At 39.0% G+C, this 22,965-nt stretch overlaps 1 protein-coding gene across 3 annotated transcripts; it reads left to right on the top strand.

Moving 5' to 3' along the window:
• Window positions 1-235: 235 nt before the first annotated feature.
• Window positions 236-22,790, top strand: tlx2 (T cell leukemia homeobox 2). Of its 3 annotated transcripts, XM_041797911.1 has the most exons (5): window positions 236-1,367; window positions 13,969-14,181; window positions 14,858-15,095; window positions 21,902-22,082; window positions 22,501-22,790. In XM_041797911.1, exons 1-5 carry the CDS (start codon window positions 866-868, stop codon window positions 22,510-22,512), a joined length of 1,146 nt encoding a protein of 381 aa, XP_041653845.1. In that variant the 5' UTR covers window positions 236-865; the 3' UTR covers window positions 22,513-22,790. The 3 variants fall into 3 exon arrangements, with proteins under 3 accessions (XP_041653845.1, XP_041653844.1, XP_041653846.1); XM_041797910.1 differs by lacking the exon at window positions 22,501-22,790 and having other exon boundaries at window positions 21,902-22,118; XM_041797912.1 differs by lacking the exons at window positions 13,969-14,181; window positions 22,501-22,790 and having other exon boundaries at window positions 21,902-22,118.
• Window positions 22,791-22,965: the final 175 nt, after the last annotated feature.

Raw genomic sequence — 22,965 nt, 5'->3', positions numbered from 1 at the left:
AGTCGTAGCCTATCCACGCGCAACTATTTGGAAACCACTTGACCCGTTTTGCGCCTCCAGCGCCACTTAAAGGCACAAAGCACTCCGTTTACCAGCAGAAAAGCTGCACAAGATAAAGCAAGCTGCGGCTTCTTTAAGACATCCGAGCAAAACAACTGCCCTACAGAGGAAGAGGGAGGGGAGGGGAGGAGAGGGGAGAGGGAGGGGAGGGAGGTTTGGCTGGAATGACCGAATGGCAGCTTTTACGCAGAGGGCTGTCTCACCTGCTGAAACGCACTTCACCATCAGCACAACAGAGCCATCTTTCGCTCTCACCTCCAATTAATCTCCACGCCTGCGAGGTCAGCTCTTCGTTTTCGTCTCTTCGGCTTTGTTTTGTTTTGCTTTCTTTTGACGCGACGAGCTTTGGACACCCCACCATGCCCTCTGCGTTTGGATCGTCGAACAAAGCGCATCCATGCCTCTCCTGAGAACTAATTTCCTCCTCCTAAAAATCACGGATTTTGTTTGTAAGTACTCAGGATAACAATCTGGCATCTTTTCTTTGCTGTTAGGCTTTCTTTGTGTAGTTCACAGTGAGAGAACGCGCTGTTAAAGATGGATACGCTTCCTCCTAGTCCGATGGAAAGGCTTTTAATTTAGGGAACACTCGATCCTGCTGCTGGGCAAAAATGATGGCAAGATTTTGGATAGCGCTGCTGGACACGTTCATGATGGTTTCCAGGGAGTAGAAGAGGCCTGTGTCGATGCTTGACAACAAAAATCTGCAGCACTCACACAAACATTTAATCTCCTAGGGCGTTAATAGTTACATGACAAAAATACATCCAACAACTAGAATAAACTGACAGAAGCATCTCAAACTATGGAGCACACAGGGATCGAGGAGGTGAACCAGACGCACCAGCAGCAGCATGAGCCCATCAGCTTCGGCATCGACCAGATCCTCAACAGCTCGGACCAGTCCAGCGGCTGCATGCTGCCCAATCGGACGGGCGATCCGGATTACGCGCTGGCCTCCAACGTCTACAGCAACGGCTATAACGGCGTCTACAACCCGGCCTGCTCCATGGCGGCGGCGGCAGGGCTGGCAGGCTCCTACAATGTTAACATGAACATGAACGTCAGTATGAACATGAACGTTAACGTCAACTCAGGCGGCGCAGGTGGAGTGATCAGGGTGCCAGCCCACAGACCCATGCCCCCTCCGCCAGCTGCTGCCGCGCCGCATCCGCCCCCTGCGACGCATCCGCCGGGCATCGGACCCGGGATCGCCTCGGTGCCTGGGATGGGGATGGGGAACGCGGCGAACTTCACTTTCCCGTGGATGGAGAGCAGTAGGAGGTTTGCCAAGGACAGACTAACAGGTAAAGAGTTTCTGCACGATCCTGCAACACCTTTGGGCTGAGCAGTATAGTAACTTTGTGAGATAAAGTAGATCCAGTTTATAATCAAATAAGGTTCCAAATCCTTCCTATCAGTAGGACCTGTGCCGAAGATTATTTGGAAAAAGAAATTAATCTTTTGCTATATTGAATTTTTGAATAATCTTTCTTTTATTCTAGCTTTATTTTGATTGTTAATTTTCATATTTATTCTAAAAATCTAGCAAATATGAGACCGAAGCACCAAAAATAGAAGTCCTCCTATTGGATAAATTATTTTTAAATGATCAAAAACTGCAGGGAAGCTCTCTCTCTCTCTCCAAACATCTAAGGTGAAAACTTTTTTTGTATACTTTCAAACACAATGTGTGTTCCAAATAAAATCCCCAATATTTAAATGATCCTAACAAAAAGGAGACAATACTGTCTAAATTGCACAAATATGTTGGCAATATTTGGGAAAACCCTCACTCCCTTGCAAGTTGCAACCCCTTTTCCCACATGTTGCCAACACATTGTGCAATTTAGACAACGTGCTGTAGTTTGCATGCATTTTTTTTGTAAATTAAAAACAACAAATTGCCCAATTTAGGGAGTCTAGTAGTTTCAATATTACTGCCCTGGCATCAAACAGGTATCAGCATCATTTACCCAAATATTAACAATAATCCCACCGTTTATACTCTGGTGTTGAGACAGTAAAAATAATAATGTATGGATTTTTGCCCATGGATCAGCCCTAACCTAAAGTATGATTTATGCTTCCTTTAAACAAATGTAGGCCAGAGGATCCAGGTTACAGTCATGCACCTCCTCAGCCCACACACTCCTGCACACAGTCGTATTATCGTATTTTCCTTGTGTGTTTTTGTGCAGCATTTATGTTCAAAAATAGTGCCAAATGATTGAATCCATTCTAGTCATATTTGGTGAGTGTTCTGACGGTGGAAGGGCAGTGTGATAAACGGGGGCAGAAATTGACGCAGACGTGCTGATGAATCAGTATTGGACCATCACTCTCCATTTAACAGCGGATGACGGATAACGACGTTCCCTTTTCTTTTCATGAGGATGAATGATTTTGCTTTTATTCGCGTGTGAGCCAATTCAGGAAGATGAGTCATAATAGTAATGACACAGGGCAGGATAAAACATCTGATAACACTGGATAGGAGCTGTTTACATACGATGATCATTTCTCTGCAATTATCTTTTGTTTGCCACTATGGAGAAGGATTTTTACTCAGACGTAAAACACGTAAATGCAGCTCTTTAATTATACTTAACCAATGAGAGTGAATCTGCTGGCCAATGTTTATTTTGCCCCTAACATTTGACATGAATCAAACTCTTGCCCTTTTATCTGTAGTGTAATACTACAGACAAAATCCAAAGCCAGCATCTGATAGCTGAATATAGTCTGCCCTGCAGCATTTGGCCTGGTGAATAAAACCATGATGCAATAATAGAAGTCAATAGCTACTCATGAGACTAAAGATATATGAAGGGACATTTTTATTTGCAGAAACCTCTGGTTTATTTCTAACTCAAAGAATCAAATCAAAAGGGGCAAAACATTGGATTTTTCCCACTCAATTTAAAAGACTAGGGTGTAGAAATGTGCAGAATTAAAAGCGAATCTAATTCAAATGCGAAAATAATTTGCGTTTCATAATCAAGGTTTAATTTCCCGGTGACGTAATTACGTCCAGGCTCAGCTTTATAGACTAAAACTAACTTATTTAGACGTTACTTAAGTGAGAAATAGCAATAAGTAAGAAATGCATGAGTGTTTAAGCAGCACCTCGATGAGAAGCAACTTTAATTTTACATTAATTTATATGATGCAATTAAACCAACACATCTGCAAAAACAGGGAAATGTAAGAAATGTGTGCAAGCAGGGAGACAACAGAAACATGGATGCACAAGAAGGGGATTAATTTAAGGTGCAGCTGCTTCAGATTCTGCTAACTTTATCCAAAAGTCCTACAAAGAGACATCTGAACAACAGAATGAGATGAAATCTAATTTAAAATAGCCTTACACTTCCCTAAATGTGTCTCCCGTAATAATCAGGCGTCATTATGAAGTATCTTTCTTTGACTGTTATTGAGGGGATGTATTCTCATGACCTCATCGTTATGAAGATGAAAATGAAGAACATCATGGATTGGCGCCCCCTCCCACCTCTCCACGCATTAAATATTCACTTCTTTCTGCCTGATGAATTATTAAATACTGGGGGACGATATGTCAACTGCAAACAGATCCAGTGTAAATAGGCTTATCAATTCTCCTCATAGTCACCGAGGGCCTCTCGTTTAATTTCTCTCTGCTTTGTGTCGCTGTAATTATTTCGCAGCTTATATCTTTCCACTGTATTGATCAGGCCGAGATCATCTACACACACATCTACGCACGCTGTAACACACACATCACGCCGGCTCTGTTTCCTATAAAAGGCCGTAAATCAAATGGACCATCATCTCTCCTCGTGGCCAGAGGAGCGTTTGAAATGTTTTTCTTTGTCTCGTGTTTTTCTCCTCCGCTCTTCAGGATGTAACTGGAGCTCAGAAACGGCCTCGTGCAGCTTTAGACGGCCGCAGAAAAAAAGCTTCATCTCTGGAAGCAGGGAGGTGATTTTATTTAGGAGGCTTGTAAATGAAACCTGGATAGTTTCTGCACAATATACGGCATTTTTAACCCCGGCAAACGTCCTCGTTTAATGCGCTTAAGGCTGTAAATCACGAGGAGTTTTATCAGGCTCGTGAGGGGTTAAATTCTGGGATATTCTAACCTTTAATCCAGGTGCAGAAATTAGACTTGTTTATATGTTGTAGGGCTTATGTTAAAGACCTGTTTATGGACTCAGTGTCAGTTATAATTATGTTTTTATAATTCAAGTGTACCTTCCTTCTTCGTCTTCCTCCTCCTCATCTTCATCGTCTTCCTCTTCTATTAGCTTAGCATTAGTAGGAAGCTAGTAGTGGCCTTAATGGCCACGGCAGCGTCATTATTTGTCATTTTCGTCAAATTATTCCTGAAAATAAAACTTAATTCGACATATATATCTGTATTCAACCCGTTATGAAACTTGCACATACCCTCGGCAGGTTTTTTATACTAAAAATAAACACAACAAACCCCCAAAATATACTAAATGAACCATGTAAATAATCAAACAGTAGTATTTGTTAAGCAAACAGATCGCCTGCAACACATGCACACTCTAAAATGATTGAAACAAATGTAAGAAGAGTAAAAAGTTACTGAAATCACTCGTAATATGCAATTTATGAATATATGAATGAGAAAAATAGCTAGGATTAGCCTATATCAACCAAGAAAATTCATCCTGCTAATAATAATCATCATAATTATGGTAATAATAATATGGGGCAATAATCCATTTACGCCAGATCGGTGAATCTGTCATAATGTGCAATTTCTGAATTAATTACTGAGAGAAATACGACTCAAATAATCAAATCATTTTACAATAATAATAATAATAATAATAACAATAATAATCGAGTAATAAACCAGTTAGGTCAGTTACGTAAATCTGCCATAATGTTCACGTTTCTAATCAACAAATGAGAAAAAACGACCTAAATCATCAAAATCTTTTCAAATAATTAAATTGATAATAATAATAATAATAATAATAATAGTAATAAAAGAAGCTTCTGTTTATTATTTTAGCAACTCTCTCATAAACAAAGTGATACTCCAGCACGTGCCTCTCTCCTAACAGCTACGTACCACCAATAAAAAAAAAAATTAAAAAAAAACACACACACACACACACAATTAAAGCTCTTTTTCTCTCCCCTTAATCTCTGTCTGGGTTTTAATGGAAATCATCTGTGCTTTTATTTCCGTGCTCCACGCGCCCCCGTCCTCGTGCCTCCATGCTGCAGCTCCTCGCGCTGACAGAACCCAGCTCGCGCGCGTGTGTGTCTGCGTTTTGTCCCGTATAGTGTAATAAATAGCAATATATGTTCATGTTATATTTCAATATCCCCTTTAGAATCCTTCACGGCTGTATTTATTAGATTGCTGCAGAGGTAATATCCGCAGAGGGGAAGGGAGGCGCTGTCACACACAAGTGTTATTAAGTAGAGCTGCTTTTATTATGGGGAACACATTCTCCACGGCAGCATTTTATTTTTTCATGTGCTTATGCTAAATTGTATTAGCCAGGCAGCACATTTAGCACACTCGCACATTTTGTTTTTTTAGTTGGGGAAGGGTAGAAACATTCACTTCACTCTGCAGCACGTTACTGACTTTACATGTTTAATATGGAAAGAGCTGGTGTCCCTCTTTTTTTAAAGATATTTCTTTAACCTTTTCTCTACCAGGAGTAACATCAACAGTTGGAGAGGTTTCTTAACTTTGTGAAATAACGGGATATTCTTACATAATTACATTTTAGGATTTTTATAAGAAATATTTAATGCTTGCATTGATATCTTTAATGTCAGTTTTTTACGGTGATTTACGGTGGTCCAAGCACAAACAAATGACAAATTCTATGTTTTGAGAGGATTTAATGAAAAAAAAAAATGGCATTGGCATGAGAGACATTTCCTCCTTAACTGCATATTTTGGAGCTGACATCTAAAATAAAATGCAAAATAATACATGTTGCTGTGGAAGACCTTTAGTGCCAAATTTAACATTTTAGACTCTTACTGTTTAGATGAAAAACATGGTCAACATACAGTATTTGCATGTATATTATATGTAGTAGGATTTTGGGAAGACATGCATGATATTTAAGTCTTGCTAGCTTTTTATTTATTTAATTATTTTAAAAAGTTGGTTTGAATATAGCTACAGATGTAAGGGTTTGACTCTTGTGTTTCTTCATTTGGGCTAGTGTTCATTAGCCTATTTGACTCACTGTTTTTAAAGCATGGTAGCTTACGGTGTTACCAAATTCTATGTTCTTCTGCTTCATTTTAGCTCATTCAAATTAATTTCACCATTTCTGTAGTCAATATTCACATGAGATTATTCCTTGGTTTTTAGGTTAAAAAGAGTTTGAAACGTTTTAAATGAAATTATGATAAGACAAGCATTTAATAGTAGATGATCGCAACCCAACCATATCATTTTTTTTTTCAGCGGCAGTAAATAATCAAACTTTTTTGTCTTTATTGGTCAAAAATGACCTCAGAATCAGCCTTTCTATAAAGAACATGTTCAGTTTATCATCCTTTTCTATGTTTGAGCTTTTAGGCCAACATCATTCTGTCATTAACACTATTTTTACCCTTCTTTAGTAAATAATAGTCAATATGCCTCTTTTACATGGAACTCCATCTTGTTTTGGTGTCAAATTTAACAGAAATAGCTAATTATTTTGGCTAAAGTGCCCCTTTTTTAAAAATAAAACTCCCATAATTCATTGTATGTGTGGTCAGTTAGGGTAGTAGCAAAAGATGTAGCAGGGAAACTTTCATGTCATTTTTGGGCAGTTAGATTAAATAAATCCATTTTATTATGAAAAAAAACCTTTGAAACAGAATCAAATTTAAACCCAGGCATCTTAAAAATAACCACTCATGTGTCATTAGTCTTTAATTGTGTTAAAATGATAAGAGCCTCTGTTTTAAATGGATTTATACTATTTTCAAGGTCAGAATAGTACATTTTGACCTCAATATTTTACTTTTTTTTTTTCCTCTGGATGACACCCTTTGGATTTTGAAGGAAACACAAAACATATTTTTTATCCCTTATGATTACTTGTATAATTATTTCTGAAACATGGAAACAACAGTCCTCAAATCAAGTCTTTACTTTTTTGTGGGTTTTTTGATCATTTCTGTCAGAATGACTAAACATTATGTAAAAATCACAGATTTTCACAAATCTGTGTTTTTGTTGCTCTGCTCTGACAAAGGTGTAGCACTAATAAAAGGCTGGGATGGTTTTATTTTTTTAGGACACACCCAGAAAATAGACACATTCAAGTACTAAAAGTGAAATAATTCATCAATTATGGGTAAGTTTCATTCACAAAACTTTATTAAGATCAAGCTGAACAAAGTCAGTCTTTTATTTTGAAACTGATTTAAATCCTGTCTATTCTGTGCTTTTAAGGCCACAAAAGCTCAAAGATGACCAGATTTCTTGTCTTATATTTACTTTCCGTCAACATAATACTAGGGATGTATAAATCTGAAGGTGTATCTGCATCCAGAGATGCTTTAACGTTTTACATTCTCTGTCAAAACATTAAACCCGACTACTGCAGTATCCAGCATCAGTATTTATCAGCACACTGTGTGGGATAGTTTTCCTGCAGTTGTCGGTGTCCAAATGCTCCTGCTGCACGCTGTGTTCCACTTGTGTTGCCTCTGAACGTGCTTGTATGCGCCTGGTCCATTAGTTAGCCCACAGATGGCCTGAAATAGCCGTCTAATGCGGTATTGGTTAGCCAGACCTGCTGCTGGGGGCAACAGCAGGCCTGTTAGCCCTCTGCATGTGACCCATATAAGGCTACACCTATTTTTTGTGCCATGAGAAGCAAAATGAGAGCTTAGAAGATGTTTCGATGGAAGACCATGATTGGAAGCCCCTGTAAGAATAAAGCTGGGGTTTAGAAACAAAATAAAGTGCACTCTAAACTCACTTATAAAGGCTGCAGAGGTGCTACTGTGGACGTCTCATAGATATATCACAAACATCATGGGGATTTTGTCACTATAAACTCTTGATTAAATACCAAAGATGCCTGTCTGAGTCCCAAAAGGAATATTAGAGGGATACAATTACCATTTATGCTACTATTGAGCATCAGAGCAGCACATAATGTGAAACCTGATGATAATATTATAGGCATATTACTGTGGAAGATTAAAAATAATAATGAGAGGACGCAAAAGCAAACACAGTCACAATAAATCCAGCATAACACACAATAAAAAAGGCGGTGAGTTTTTATTTCAGGCACTAAATCGGCTTTGCTAATTTCCACTCAGGTAATGTTAACTTTATGTGACCTACAGTTAAAGCACATTGAAGCTCTCTGTCTTTATTTTTCCTCACGTACGCCTCAATTTGCCACTCGTGTTCAGCACCATCAGGGGACGACGCCTGCTCCCATGAAACGACTGCTAAGCGCATAATCACTTCATGTTCCATTTTCCATCCAAATTGTCATCGTCTGTGCTGCAAATGAATTTTCAGGGCGCTGAAACTCAGCAAGCAGAAGCAGCAAAAACACATGGCCCCTCCAGGGACACCTATGCAGATGTTTTCATATTCATTTTGGCTGCTGGTGAGCTTTTCTTGACAAAACAACAACAAATAAACACCCTGTAAGACAGGAGGCAGAACAGCTTGTTGGGGAGGAGTGACACAGAGACAAATTCTTGTTTCTTTTTTTTCTGAAGATGATTTCCATTCTGCTTCAAAACGAGAGAGAAGCCGGGGAGTGGATCCATGGCCAGAAACGATCTCCTTACATTTATCGATCTTCTGTTTACCCATGGCTGACAAAATAGACAGGATTCATAGATATTTTATGATGCAGAGGATAAGTTGTTATAAATATCCATATGTGGGGAAGTGAACCAGCAGGCACAGAAAGCAAAAAAATAACAACAACAAGGGCTCATACATTCATAGTTTTTACAAGACAGCCTAGGACACAAAACAGTCTTGGATAAAATATGGTATGACAGTACTATTTTAAAGCTGTGTAAAACTGCAGTGCAAGTTCTAGTTTTATTCTTGGAAAGTTTAATAAGACATGCTTGATGTTTGTATGGTGGATACTTTATGCCTAAATATAATATTTGTAAGGTTGATCCAAGTGCAAACACTGACCAGAATTCTATATTTTTCCAGGAGTTTTAATGAAAAGTAGTTGATGTTTACACAGTAAGAATTTCTGTCCAAATTTAATACTGCAAAAGCTGATTGATGTGACAAAAACGGCTGAAATGTGACATATTTCTTGGCATTTTAGGTGCAATAATACACGCGAGTTTGGAAGACCATTTGTAACTAAACAGAAAAAATACAGTTTATATTTTCCAGTAGGGCCGCGATGTATTAATCTAGATCAGGGGTCATCAACTCCATTTGCACAAGGACCAACTATTTCTTGACGATGCTTTGATGGCCAGACATTATGATAAACTAAAATAAAATCATTTATTTTGGTCTAATAAACATAATAATATTGTTCTTCCTTCCAAAAATTAATGAAACTTTAAGCCCTTAACAGTGAGATCAATCCCTATCACCTATACTGCAGCCAGCCACAAGGGGGCGATTGAGATATTTTAGCTACATATTCCTGAAGCTCTCATGATGACTATCACAGAGTTTGATCCTACTATGCTGTCATGTTTGGCCAAAAACACTTGCAGGGAACAGATCTTCTGTGCAGATTCTCAAAAAGGGAAATAACACTCTCAAAGTGCCTTATGCGAACTATTGATTAAAAAACAGCAGCTTCAATCAAGATAATAATGATAAGTATGCATATACCATGCCGAATTCCAAGTGTGCATCTTATTTGATAAGTTGCAAGATCTTAAAAATTAAAGAACATAAAAGGTTAAACAATGGGATGCATTTTTCAATCTTTTTAAGAATTTTCTGAATTTATCAATTCTTTAGGGGCCGAATGAGACGCCATGGGGTGCCTAATGTGGCCCTCGGGCCTGCAGTTGATGATCACTGATGTGAATGTAATCAAGGTTGGAAATTAGCATATTTACTTTTTTATCTTAATCATTACATGTTATTTCATTATTTCTCGGCCTACTATAGTTAAGCTACAGTAGCAGAGTAGCAGATGTGTACTACTCATTTTAGGGTCTTCCTGTTCTCACAGTGATGGAAAAATAAGACCCAGCAGCTCCTTTGAATATCTCATTTTACTTCACAGTTCAGTAAACGAGGCAAAAGCCATCCTAATCCTGTTATCTTGTCCAAACATTTTACTTTTTACTATTTTCATTTAATTTTCAATCTGTAGCAAGTTCTTTTTACTGTGCTTAAGCTAATGTTGTTACTTTTGATCTACCATTTGAAAGAAAAGGCAGGTCTGAACAGGAAGCAGAGTACCCTTAGCTTAAGCCAAGGTACAGAGTGTAATATTTAGCCTAGTAGCATTCAGCGGAACAATCTTTGGTAAAACTGGAGCATCATATTCGTAAGTAGGCCTATCAAAAGCAGTGTTAAAGAGGGGGTATTATACTTTCCCGATTTTTAAAACATAAATATAAAGTCACAATGTTGGGTGTCCATACTCCACGTATGCAAATTTTCAAACCGCAAGATAAACGTATGTGGCAGTAATCTTGGAATTAGCGTGTAAACTGATGAAAACGGTTCATTGAAAATCTCTCCGAGATTCTCCCGAGATGAGATTTTGATTGAGCAAACAGGGAGCAAACTGATGAGGTCATTGCAATATTATCTCCTGACTGGTTTGTGGTTCGTCCGTGCTGCCGACAAAGCGGAACAGACCGCTCAGCCGTTTAGCCATTGAGTAACAGTGATTAAACGCTTACCAAAAAGGCACGTCCTGCTCTATCCTTCGCTGCTGCTGGTTTTCTTCCCCTTCTCTCTCTCCAAACTATCAGGATCAGACTCTGGGTCTAACATGTACAGACTTACATCAAAATTCACCATATTTTACTCAGTCGGACCAGTTCATTCAGTTTTCAACTACTAGCATAACAACATTAGCCACATTAGAGGGGGCGGGCACAAAACATTGAGTCCTGCCGCCGGCCAGCCTCTGGAAAATCGGCCAATCGGAGGAAAGCAGATCAGTGGAGGGGAGGGTGTTAAAGAGACAGCAGTGAAAATGAAGCGTTTCAGACGGAGGTTAAAATAAGGTTTTTTAGGATGCCAGTGTGAGAAACATGAGGAGTTTTTTGAGCTGTAAACCCTGTGAAGCTACTGCGTGGGTATCAGAGAGATGGTGTTGAAAAAAGGCATAATTCCCCCACTTTAAATAACCTGAATGTTTTAGAATAATTTATTTTTCTTAACTTAGAATAAGCCTTTTATTCATACATAGGTAGGCTCCCCTCCTAAGACTCTGCTGTCTTGCTTCTGTGCATCTTATGTGTTTCTATGGCATCACAGAAGGGACCAAATAACAGACATGCATTTTCCCTAAATTCCACTGGTTGCCACATTACCAGCAGAAGAGCACTGTTATCTATAATGTGACTGTTAGATGTTGCTTGTATTCCAAATTTTTCTTTAACACACATTAAAAAATAAAAGCATAACAAAGAACCATTTCTTCTTAATGAAATCTGAAATTAAATCAGTAATTCTGATGAAAAATTTGGTTGGTAAATTTAATTGGGTTACTAAAAAAACCTTTTGCTGCATTAATTACAAAGAGAAAGCATTTAAATTGGAACTCCTGAAAAGTATTAGCTCTGCCACATTAGCAGGGATCATATGCCATCAATGAGTCATTTTGTACATGCACTCCTGCATACTTCTTAATGTACAGTTTTAAACATGGCATTTCCAAGAATACGCATTCTAAAATGGTCTTCTACCTTCTAAGTACTATTCGCACAGGGCTAGTATTACTGGTGGACCTCTGATCATTTGTGAATTCCCCCGTTACATCAGTGTTCAGTGTGGTGCATTCACACAGGATAAGCAACGTCTGTAATGTACTCAACTTTACAAGCATTTCTGAAAGAAAACATGAGGGTGCTGCATGGCTGCAGCAATGAAAATGCACAGTGATTTTTTAAATTTCTAATCATACAAAAAATGCAATGTTGTGCACATTAACCAAAGGTTCCACTGGACAATATGCATTTGTTTGTTTTTTTTCCTTCTATGTATATATACACATTTTAACAATTTCTACATAGCACACTTTTCATGACTAATAAACTTGTAAAATATCTCCTCAACCTCTTCCATTACAGACCAAGGTTGTGTAAATATCGTGTGCATCTGCACCTGCTCAGACAGAGAAAGAGAAAGTTGAGCATCCCTTCTTTTAATTTATGAGGATGTTAAATATGAACCTCTCCTGTTAATTTTTACACTTTATATGCAGTTGATGATGTTGATGTTACTCTGTGCTCTACAAATTTGGTGTCGTTGCACATCCATAACAACCTTCCTGGCACAAATCAGCTGTTGTAGCCCAACCACTGAATATCGAACGACACATTTCAAACTGTAAATTGTGTTATGCATGAAATGTACAGCTAAATGACACTGATATGAGATCCGGCACTTGCAAAGAGAAACTGTAGGAAGCAGAGCAGCTGTGCATATGAAGAGAGCTGTAGTGCGTGCACACACATTTGTACAGTAGACATTAAATAAGTAAGTTAGGTAAAATAAAAACTTTTCAAATAAGCGGAAATTTACTGAAAGAGAACCACTATTAAATGTCATAAATTTTTGTTGACAATGTCTTCTGCTGCCTCTATTATTTTTCAATCAGAAAAAGGCGTACGAAAAGCCGCATGGACCGGAAAAACTCAGTTACCACCCTAAATTACAGAGATGCAGATTCGTACAAAATTTTGGCTATAGAACTCTGTGTGTGCTAAAATGTGGTTTGACATGGAATTTTTCCTCTGAACCTTACAGATATGGTCAATTTGTAAGGGGATTAAAAGCACACACATCCTGCACAATTATTACGCGTTACCAGAGGTCCCTAGGTAATACTAATCCCATGCAAATAGGGCGTAAGTCATGGATTCGGGACCCATTGGCGTAGTGGTGCATTTAAATAATAAATCTCCAATTCAATATCATAAAATAAATCTCTATGTATTAATTTGACTCTAAAAAAGAAACTGGTAAGTATTGGGCCTCAAAGTCAACATGGACATTTGTTTTAATATGCAAAATAATGAAATTTAAAAAATGAATTTTAAAATGTGATTAATTCTGTTATATGAAGAAATGAATGAGAGTTACTGATCTTTTTATATTGAAACTGGTTGGTTTGAGAACATCACCATAAATTTGTACTGTAAGGGTTTTACTGATGAAAGCATGACAAGCTTATTTAAGGGTATTCTGTGCTGAAATATATTCATATGGAGCAACAGCCAAAAAACGTTGTGTTGGGCGTTTGAATGAGAATGTTCATGTTTCATGGGGGTCATTTTATTCCAGTGGGAATTATAATATTAGTTTGATTGCTAAAGACAACATTAAATCTGTGTTGCTGGTTTTTAATGGGGTTTAGATTGCTAGTCCCATTGTTTAAAGTGGGCTTATAGTATTATCGTAGTTATAGAATTACATATTGACCTCAACATTAACCCTGACCTCCTGATTCTGTTTATTTGCCAGTATATGCTTCATTTATCTTTGTAGCTTACTTTTCTAAATGGCAGATATCTCATTTTAGAGCTAAACCTCTCCAAATGCTAACTTAAGACTCGGGTAGTAAATAACATTAAAGTAGACTCTGCTCATCATTCAGGCTCATCCTTCATGTGATTAGCTTCTATGCATCGGCGCCTGCACAGCGCTGGCTGCTGCTGCTGTGCTCCAGATGTGGGACCTCAATGTGTCTCCCTTTCCTTTAGGGGAGCAGGCAGAGGAGAGCCGAGCCGGGGAGGCTACAGGGGGGCCGGGGGCCGCCGGGTCCCTCTGCCCACTCCCCAAGGGAGACATCGGCAGGGTCCCCGTCTGGAGCACTGTGGAGACGTTAGCTAAATGCTATTACCCTGAGCTCGCTCACCTGCGAGACAGCAATGGCCTTCTAGCAGACTATCCTTTCCCAAAGGGGGCTTGCCCAGGTGAGTGACCCCTACCCCCTTAAAACAACCTCTCTTTTTATTAACTGTTTTAATCTTGATTTTAAATGCATCCCTCTGATCTTTAAAAGGTTTATGTTTGTTTGGGAAAAGGCTTAAATACTGGTTATGCAGATGATGAAATAATGTTTTTTCTAACTGTAAGATGGCCATTTACTCAAGCTTGTTTCCTTGTATGTTTCTGAGGTGATTTTGCACATCCCTGTTTTCCTACTGTCTGTCTTTGACTTTTCCTTGGTTTTCCTTTCTGCATGAATCAGACTACTGTTTGGATCTCAAAATCTGGCAGGGGATTATCAGTCGTAATTACATTTATCCTCTTCAGCTGCCAGCTTCTGGGTCTTCTCCCTGACTCCCCAAACACACTGGCCTTTTCCAGAGTTAAGACAAAATGGACAATAATTTTATCTAACCGAGGACTGGAAAACTAAATTATGTTTGTAACATGAGCTAAACAAACAAAACCTCCAGGGAAATAAGTTTTTATTTCAGAAGCGTATCTCGTTCTAGTTTATAAATAAAAAAAAGCAGCACTCACAAAAACATCAATTACTTATAATAATCTTATTGCAAATGCTAACATTGACGTTTCTAAAGAATCACAGCTACAGATTCACCCATAAAAAGCCAAGTTATCCTCTGTCTTTGTTCTCCTCAGCTGCCCTCTCACCCTTCTCTGTGACCCGTCGTATCGGACACCCGTACCAGAACCGGACGCCGCCCAAGAGGAAAAAGCCTCGCACCTCCTTCAGCCGTGTGCAGATCTGTGAGCTGGAGAAGCGTTTTCATCGGCAGAAGTACCTGGCGTCGGCTGAGCGAGCCACCTTGGCAAAAGCCCTGAAGATGACAGATGCACAAGTCAAGACCTGGTTTCAGAACAGACGGACAAAATGGCGGTAAGACTGCAAGGGGTCGTCAGTGTTATCATTGGCAGTTGAATATGTGAAGCTAAAGCATCAGAATTCTTTACTTTAGTTTCAGATTTGCTTCTTTGCCAGTCTTTTGTTGCAAGAAATCAACAATGAGCCCTTCTACAACAGTCTCAACTAACCATGTAATATTGCTATTACCACACCAACTATAGCTCAACAACCCTGAAAAGCTTTACATAAAACTCATTAACGCTCTCTTCCTTTAGTACTTTCTATCTCACACACTTTAAAACAAAACTTTCTTTAAAGAAATACTTATTTAAAGCATAAAACTTAAAAAAATGACTTGAAAAAAGTATCCATCAAGAAATGCACGCAAACTCTTAAAAATATAAGCAATGTTTCTATTTAATCGCATCTAAAGTTTCTTTTGAGATCCTGACAGTGTGAAGGAGCTTGCTTGCAAAGTTTGGTAATAAAATTATTTTTAAAATTACTCTTCAAAAGTTTCAGGAACTTATTTGAAATAAATGAATATTTTTGGAAAATGACCAGGATGTACAGTATATTTGAGTTTGTTAGCTTAATGCTAACACATAATAGAAACTGCAGTAAACAGGATAACAGGATAAAAGATCAAGGACTGCTTCATGCTAATTTAGCTTAAGAAATGATAATTTCAGAACTTAAAGAGATTATATAACAGGTCATTTGCAAAAGAAATTGTTAAAAAGTTTCTCAAGAGGAGCTAAAATACATAGGTCTATCTGTTTTTCAGCAAACAAGTGCAGTTAAGGGTAGGGGTCAGTGTTCTAGACTGCTGTTGCACTTTAGTTACACCTAAAATAGGCTTGTTTGTGTTTGCTAATTGACTCTTACCTTCTACTCATTGACTGGAAGTTGTAAGGATCGATTGGAAATCATTTTCAAAGACGCATACTGATAGAAAGTATACCCACTACTTATCCCTTATTATAACGCAATGTATGACCTGCCCAATTCTGCCTCTAATTAGCATCTAAACCAACCTACCTACCAACAACCAACCAGCCAACAAACCAACTAACCAGCAAACCTAGAAATCTACCAATCAACCTACCAACCAGCAAACCTAGAAATCTACCAATCAACCTCCCAACCAGCAAACCTAGAAATCTACCAATCAACCTACCAACCAGCAAACCTAGAAATCTACCAATCAACCTCCCAACCAGCAAACCTAGAAATCTACCAATCAACCTACCAACCAGCAAACCTAGAAATCTACCAATAGCCTACCAACTAGCCAATAAACGTACCAGCCGTTCAACCTACCAACCAACCAATCAGCATACCAACCAACAAATCTAAAAAACAAACCTACAAACCTACCTATCAACCAACCTAAAGACCTACAAAACTTCCAACAAACAAACCTACAAACCAATTCAGCCACTAATTAGCTTACCCTTATAATCTTACACAACCAACCAACCTACCAACTTACTCTCCGTCTGATTAGCTTACCCTGTTCATCTTTATCAACAAACCTACCAACCAACCAACCAACCAAAGCAATAAAAAAGAACTTCCCAAATAGAGGCAGAAGGTGAGTCATGCTTTCCTCAAAAAGCAAAACACTACTGAATGCTGTGCATTAACAGAGGATTGAGTATTAGATGTTCTCTATGGCAGTGGTTCCTATTGTTTTCTTTTTCGAGCCCTCCCTTTTGTAGCCAAGAAAAGCTCGGGCCACACCAAAAGAGATGCATTTATGCAAAAAATTAGTAAAAAATTCTGACTGTTTTCAGTGATTAAAACCCAAACATGAAGGGCCAACAAATACTTGTCTTTTCCAAAAGATGTTTGTAAATTATCCAGTGAGACTGCTAATAGGATTGAAGTTTTGAATTTTCTCAGCCAACCCTCCTGAGATCTTTGGCATCCCCAACCTGGACTCCAGATTGTGAGCCAATCCTCTGTGGAGACAAAAAAATGTAGTGGGTATCCTCTGTATACATGTGTATATCCCGCTCTACAACAGAATATACTGTATATATGCGTATGTTTTTGTCATAAATGAATTCATTTGGAAATTCCAGTCCCATTTCTCCCCACTATGACGCCCATTGTTGTGGTTATCAGAAGCTTTTTGTCTTTATTAGAACATATTTGTTTACTGAGATGGCTCCCTTCATCTTTTTTTTCCTCATGCTGTTAGATCGACAGAACTGAATGTTTTCTCCTGGCTTCAAAGCGGTTTACTTAAAAGATGAGTAAAATGGCCCACAGCTGAAGCATTTTGAGACATCGTAACAACACAACACCTATTTTGCTTAGCGTAGCTGCCAGTCGAGGCCAGTTCACTTGACCAAGCACAATTACTGAGCGTCCTGAAAGGCCTTTTAGAAAGCTGCTGTCCAAAGCAATACTGAAACACTCACAGGAGGAATCCACTGCCAAGTCCATAGACAGAAAGCACACACACACTGTTCACTTCATTCTAACTGTTGTTTATAGCCATTTGGAGGTAAATGAGTAGGAAATCAAATTATGAAGCCCTGCCCATAGTTAAAGGGACAGCACGCATATTTCAGAAGCATATTACAAACAGCTAATAACCTCTTATGGCTGTAACGGTTAAATGATCCTAAAGCCTTTAGGAATGATTTTTCAATTTAATACACATAGAAAACACTCAAATGTTTTTGTTTTTGCAAGCTTGATTAACATCTCAGGGTTCGTTTATTGACTTATCAATCTTAAAAGGACCAATAATATCAGCATTTCCCTTGTTGAATGCACATAAAGGTATTTCTTTGACAGTGTGAAACTTAAGATTAAAAAGCAGTAAAAGCAGAGAAGCATTTTTACTACCAGATGTCACTGAAATGAATGAGCTTGAAATAAGCACCATCAAACTGAATCTGAGACTAAACAGCATGTCACAAGTAACGAGGGAATTGGCGTAACTGGTTTTTCTGATTTCCTACTTTTGCAGAGATTTATGCCTTCTCCCTGTAGTGTGCACCTGATAGGATGAGCATGAGGGATGTCTTTGCGTGACGACTACGCTAGTAACAAGACGATGATCAAATCAACAGCCGGCGAATCAGATTATGATAATGCTGTTAACAATAATGTGTGGCTAATGGATGGAGCTTGGTGTGCATGAAAGAGTGTTTCAGAGGTGTGTTTCCGCCTGTGAGCTCCACCTGCCATTTGTATGTCGTTGCTGTTTTTGAAGGCAGTTGTTGCTCCGTAATGGATGATGATTTTAATGACACAAAGGTTTTAAAAAAAGCCAGAAATACCTCATTGTTCCTTGATGTTGGTGGCCGTTTAGGACTATATAGTGCATATATAGGCTTTAATTAACACAAAACATGGACGAAAATAAAGATGTCTCTATTGAATTGTAAGCAAGAGAATCAATTTGAAATAAATTATGCAACTTAAACCCAAGAGAGGTAATATTTCATAAACTGTTACAGGCTATGGCAACAAAAAGGGCATAAATAGGCTTGTGTTCATCTTAGTTTCAGAGTTTACAGTGCCTATATAAAGTATTCCCCCTTGGATGTGTTATCCTTTTATTAATTTAATAAACTATTATGGTTAATATAATTTGGAATTTTTACAAAAAAAGAAGTCAAATACTCTGATGTCAAAGAGAAATCAGATTTCAATAAAAAATATGTAATGTCAAAAGAGTGACTGCATAAATATTCGCCCCCTCAAGTCAGTGTTAAGTAGATCCACACTTGGCTGCAATCACAGCTCTGAGTCTGTGAGGATAGGTCTCTTTCAGGTTTGCATTTCTGGGCACTGAAATTTCACTCCATTCTTCTTTGCAAAACTGTTCAAGCTCTGTCAGGTTGCGTGGGGTTTAAGCACGAAAAGCCCCTTTGAAGTCCAGCCACAAATTCTCTATTGGATTGAGGTCTGGGCTTTGACTTGGCCACTCCAGAACATTCACCTTGGTGTCTTTAAACCATTTCTGTGTAGCTTTTGCTGTATGCTCCGGGTCATTATCTTGTTGGACATTTTTTTAGCTGTAGTTCTCTTACTAACTGAGTAAGATCATTTTCCATGATTTTCCTGTATTTTACTGCATTGATTTTATCCTCTGCCATTACGAACCTTCCAGGGCTGGCTGCTGAGAAGCATGCCCATAGCATCATGCTATGGGCATGCTTCTCAGCTATGGGGATGGTGTGTTTGTGATGATGTGTTTGGTGTTTACCAAACATAGCATCTTGTCTGATGGCCAGAAAGTACCACTTTGGTCTCAACAGACCAAAGACCTTTCTTCCACTTGACCATGGACTCTCCTACATGCCTTTTGATGAACTCTCGTCCAGATTAAAAAAAAAAAAAAAAAAAAAATCTTCAACAGTGGCTTCCTCTTTGCCACTCTCCTATCAAGCTTTGATTGGTGAAGAACCCAGGCAACAGCCTCCACCCTCTTGACTGAAGCTTGTAACTCCTTCAGAGTAGTCATAGGTGTCTTGGTGGCCTCTCACTACTCTTCTTGCACAGTCATTCAGTTTGTGAGGACAACCTGATCCAAGCAGATTTATACATGCGCCCATTCCTTCCATTTCATGATGATAGATTTAACTGAACTGGAGATGTTCAATGCCTTTTTTGGTATCGATTCCCTGAGTTATACTTTTCAATAACCTTTTCTCTGAGTTGCTTAAAGTGTTATTTTGTCTTCATGGTGTAATGGTAGCTAGGAATACTGATTAACCAGTGACTGGACCTTCCAGACACAGGCGTCTTTAAACTACAATCACTTGAGATACATTAACTGCATTCAGGTGATCCCCATTTCGCTGATTGGGAGACTTCGAGCTCCAATATGCTGGGCCTCTGTTTAATTAGGTCAGTCATTTTAAAGGGGGTTATTATTTATGCAGTTGCTTATTTAAACATAAATACTTATATTAAATTGACATTACTTTATAGAAATCTGTTTTCACTTTGACATTAAAGAGGGTTTTTTTTTTTTAAAAAACAGTCTGAAATTAAATAATACTATTACATGTATTGACCATGATTGCTTTATAAATTCAATTGAAGGATAAAACATCTAAGGGGGTGAACTTTTCATAGGCAGTGCATCTGAAAGCTGAGTACAGCAGCAATAACAACAACAAAGGACAGAAAGTCTGTCAAAGCAAACTAATTAACCAAGTCGACAATGGTCCATATCTGTACAGTGTGTCATTCAAGCCCATGAGCTCACCTGTCAAAACCAGTTAGATTGACATGTTACATTTCAAGTTTTAATCTATTGCCATTAGGAAAAATGCAATCGGTGAATCAGTTCACTGAGTGACCCTGCAAAGTGATGATGTTCAGTCAAGTTCTGAAGTGGCTGTGTTAAAAAGTTTTCATCATTTTAAACATACGGTAACTGTTAACAGTGGTGCATTCAAACACAATACAGATGACTTTTTTAGTTTCTGCTCTCATTTTCTGCTCCAAAATGACAATACTAAAAGCAGATGTAAGTTCTCACCTAGAGGCGAAGAGCAGCCACTGAGCCTCCCATCCCTCGGTTAGTCACACTCTGTCACAAACACCTGTCACTCATTGTGATCAGCTGTCATCCATCCTGAGGCTGAAGTCACAGGAACAGGTGCTGAATAGGTTTACAGTTACAGCAACAATATCACAAATGAAAAGGTTCAACTGTTTTCTTTTTAAAACCCTTTGTCTCCTGTCATCGTTTTGATCTGTGTTGACTTCACTCTTATTTCTTTTGGCTGCTTCTTCCGCTGATACCTGCAGTCAGAGGAGGAAAAAATGAACCTTAAATGTCCTGAAAATGTTCAGGCTGACTCCTACTGCTTTTGATCCAATTAGTTGTTGCAGCCTATTCATCATTTATTTTGAAGTTTTTAGAAAGAGCAATGGTCTCACATTCTCTAATGATGTTTGCCTGGTTCTTTTTACACAAAAGCAATTTCTATTTGTTTCATAAAACAGATTATATGTTATGCGATTTGCAACCACAATAATTTTTTTGGTTTAGCAATTGTTTTTGTCAAGAAAAGAGAAGATGACATCTCTGAAATGATAATGTAACCTGACATGCCAAGTGAATTTGTTTCCCACATCCATCTGGAAAACCTCCCACAGACTTTGTTTTGGAAAGGGCAGAGCCTTTGAAAAAAAACTCGGAGGGTGATTGGATGAACGTTCTGTTTGTCACATCTTTGCGGGTCAATCAGAGCAACAAAACACGTGACATCGTAGACGCTACTGAGGTACACCGCTAGCGAGGAGTAAACGCCATAAAGGGCTGAATAACGTGAACCATGGTGACTGTAGACATGTCAGTACACGACTTTTGTCGTTTTTGAAAAGAAAACAACCCAATGCCGTTCTTTGCTCTTCTTTTAACGAAGAAACGTCATCAAGTTCTGATGAAACGTATGCTTTAGCAGCATCCACGCTACTGTCTTCCTCCATATTTGCACTGGCCACTTGTCCTGCTTGCTTACGTCACGACTCTGCCGCAACCAAAAGCACTGCCCCTCGATTTGATTGGTCCTGTCACTTCCTAACCGGGCCCAAACTGTTCAGATGGGAGCTTTGCAAGATTGATTTGCCAGTAAGAAACAGAAACGGCGGATCTATCTGTTTTACAAGGTTACTCCTTCTCCCAGACACTGCTCACCGGGCCTAAAACTGCTTGAACTATATCCTGTCTGAAAGTTATGTTTAATCTTAATGCTGTGTTGTACAACATTAATCGGTCTTGTGTGCATAAAAGCCACTAGAAACAAAACATCATATTGTTTTTTTATGTCCTTTGTTCCCTTTGTCTCTTCCAGGAGACAGACTGCAGAGGAGAGGGAGGCTGAGAGGCAGCAGGCCAACCGGCTGATGCTGCAGCTTCAGCAGGAAGCCTTTCAGAAGACGTTGAGCCAGCCACTGCAGCCGGACCCGCTCTGCCTACACAACTCCTCCCTGTACGCCCTGCAGAACCTGCAGCCCTGGGCGGACGACAATAAGGTGACCTCCGTCACCTCCGTGGCATCTGTAGTTTGAGCTTGTGTGTATGTGAGAGTGTGTGTAGAAGAGAGAGGGAGGGAGGGGATGATGAAAAGTTGTGTTAATGACAGTGTGGATGGACTAAAGGGAGGAAAATATCTATGGTGTCTGTCTGTCAAAAACGCAGCACCATTATGGGATTGTCTTAGATGCAGAGAAATGAGTGGACTTGGTGCTTCCTCACTCATTGATCGTTACCAGCAACATGGTGGGGTTTCTGCCAAGACCTACACAGCAGAGTATGCGGACTTCACAGCACAGGAGCCGCAGCGACATTTCTATTTGTCGAATTTGAACAAGTCCACAACTGTTATCTTGAATATCTAAAGTATGTTGAGTCATTTTCCTGCCTTACACCACGTTTCCGCTTTCCCTTCAGCTGTCGGTCTAAAAGAGAGGAGGGCACTTAATCCAAAAGTGCCAGGAAACAAACGGACACCTCTGTACATGCCCAACTATCAAGACTGTGCCCCTTCCTCTTTGTGCCTCTGGACCCCCCCACAAGGCAGCAGAGACTCTCTGCCCAATATGGCACAAAAAGACCTCCTGTTTTCTCGCTTTTGACTTTGTACAATGTAGTAAAATGCATGTTTCAACCCTTTCTGTGTGCACTCGGGACGAACCATGGAAGTCAGCTGCCGTGGAGGTGGACTGCAGTGTTCAAGTGGATCTCCTGATGATGAATTCCTCATTATGTTCACTTTAAAGGTGTTTTATATTAAATGATATTGTGACTTTTTGGAAAAGATGACAAAGCTCTGTGTTTTTTCTTCCCTCTCTTTGTCTCGTCGGGCTCTTTCTCTTCTGTTGTTTGTCACCATTATGAAAACAATGCAATAATACT

This window comes from Cheilinus undulatus, linkage group 10 (assembly GCF_018320785.1).
Source record: "Cheilinus undulatus linkage group 10, ASM1832078v1, whole genome shotgun sequence".
Taxonomy (NCBI): Eukaryota; Metazoa; Chordata; class Actinopteri; order Labriformes; family Labridae; genus Cheilinus; species Cheilinus undulatus.
The sequence above is the reverse complement of the archived record's forward strand: the minus strand, read 5'-3'. Positions and strand labels throughout refer to the sequence as shown.

Coding starts and splice junctions, on each gene's coding strand:
- tlx2 (XM_041797910.1), top strand. CDS start 866: ATGGAGCACACAGGGATCGAGGAGGTGAACCAGACGCACCAGCAGCAG. Junction 1,368..13,968: donor TGCCAAGGACAGACTAACAG/GTAAAGAGTTTC, acceptor CCTTTCCTTTAG/GGGAGCAGGCAGAGGAGAGC. Junction 15,096..21,901: donor AACAGACGGACAAAATGGCG/GTAAGACTGCAA, acceptor TGTCTCTTCCAG/GAGACAGACTGCAGAGGAGA.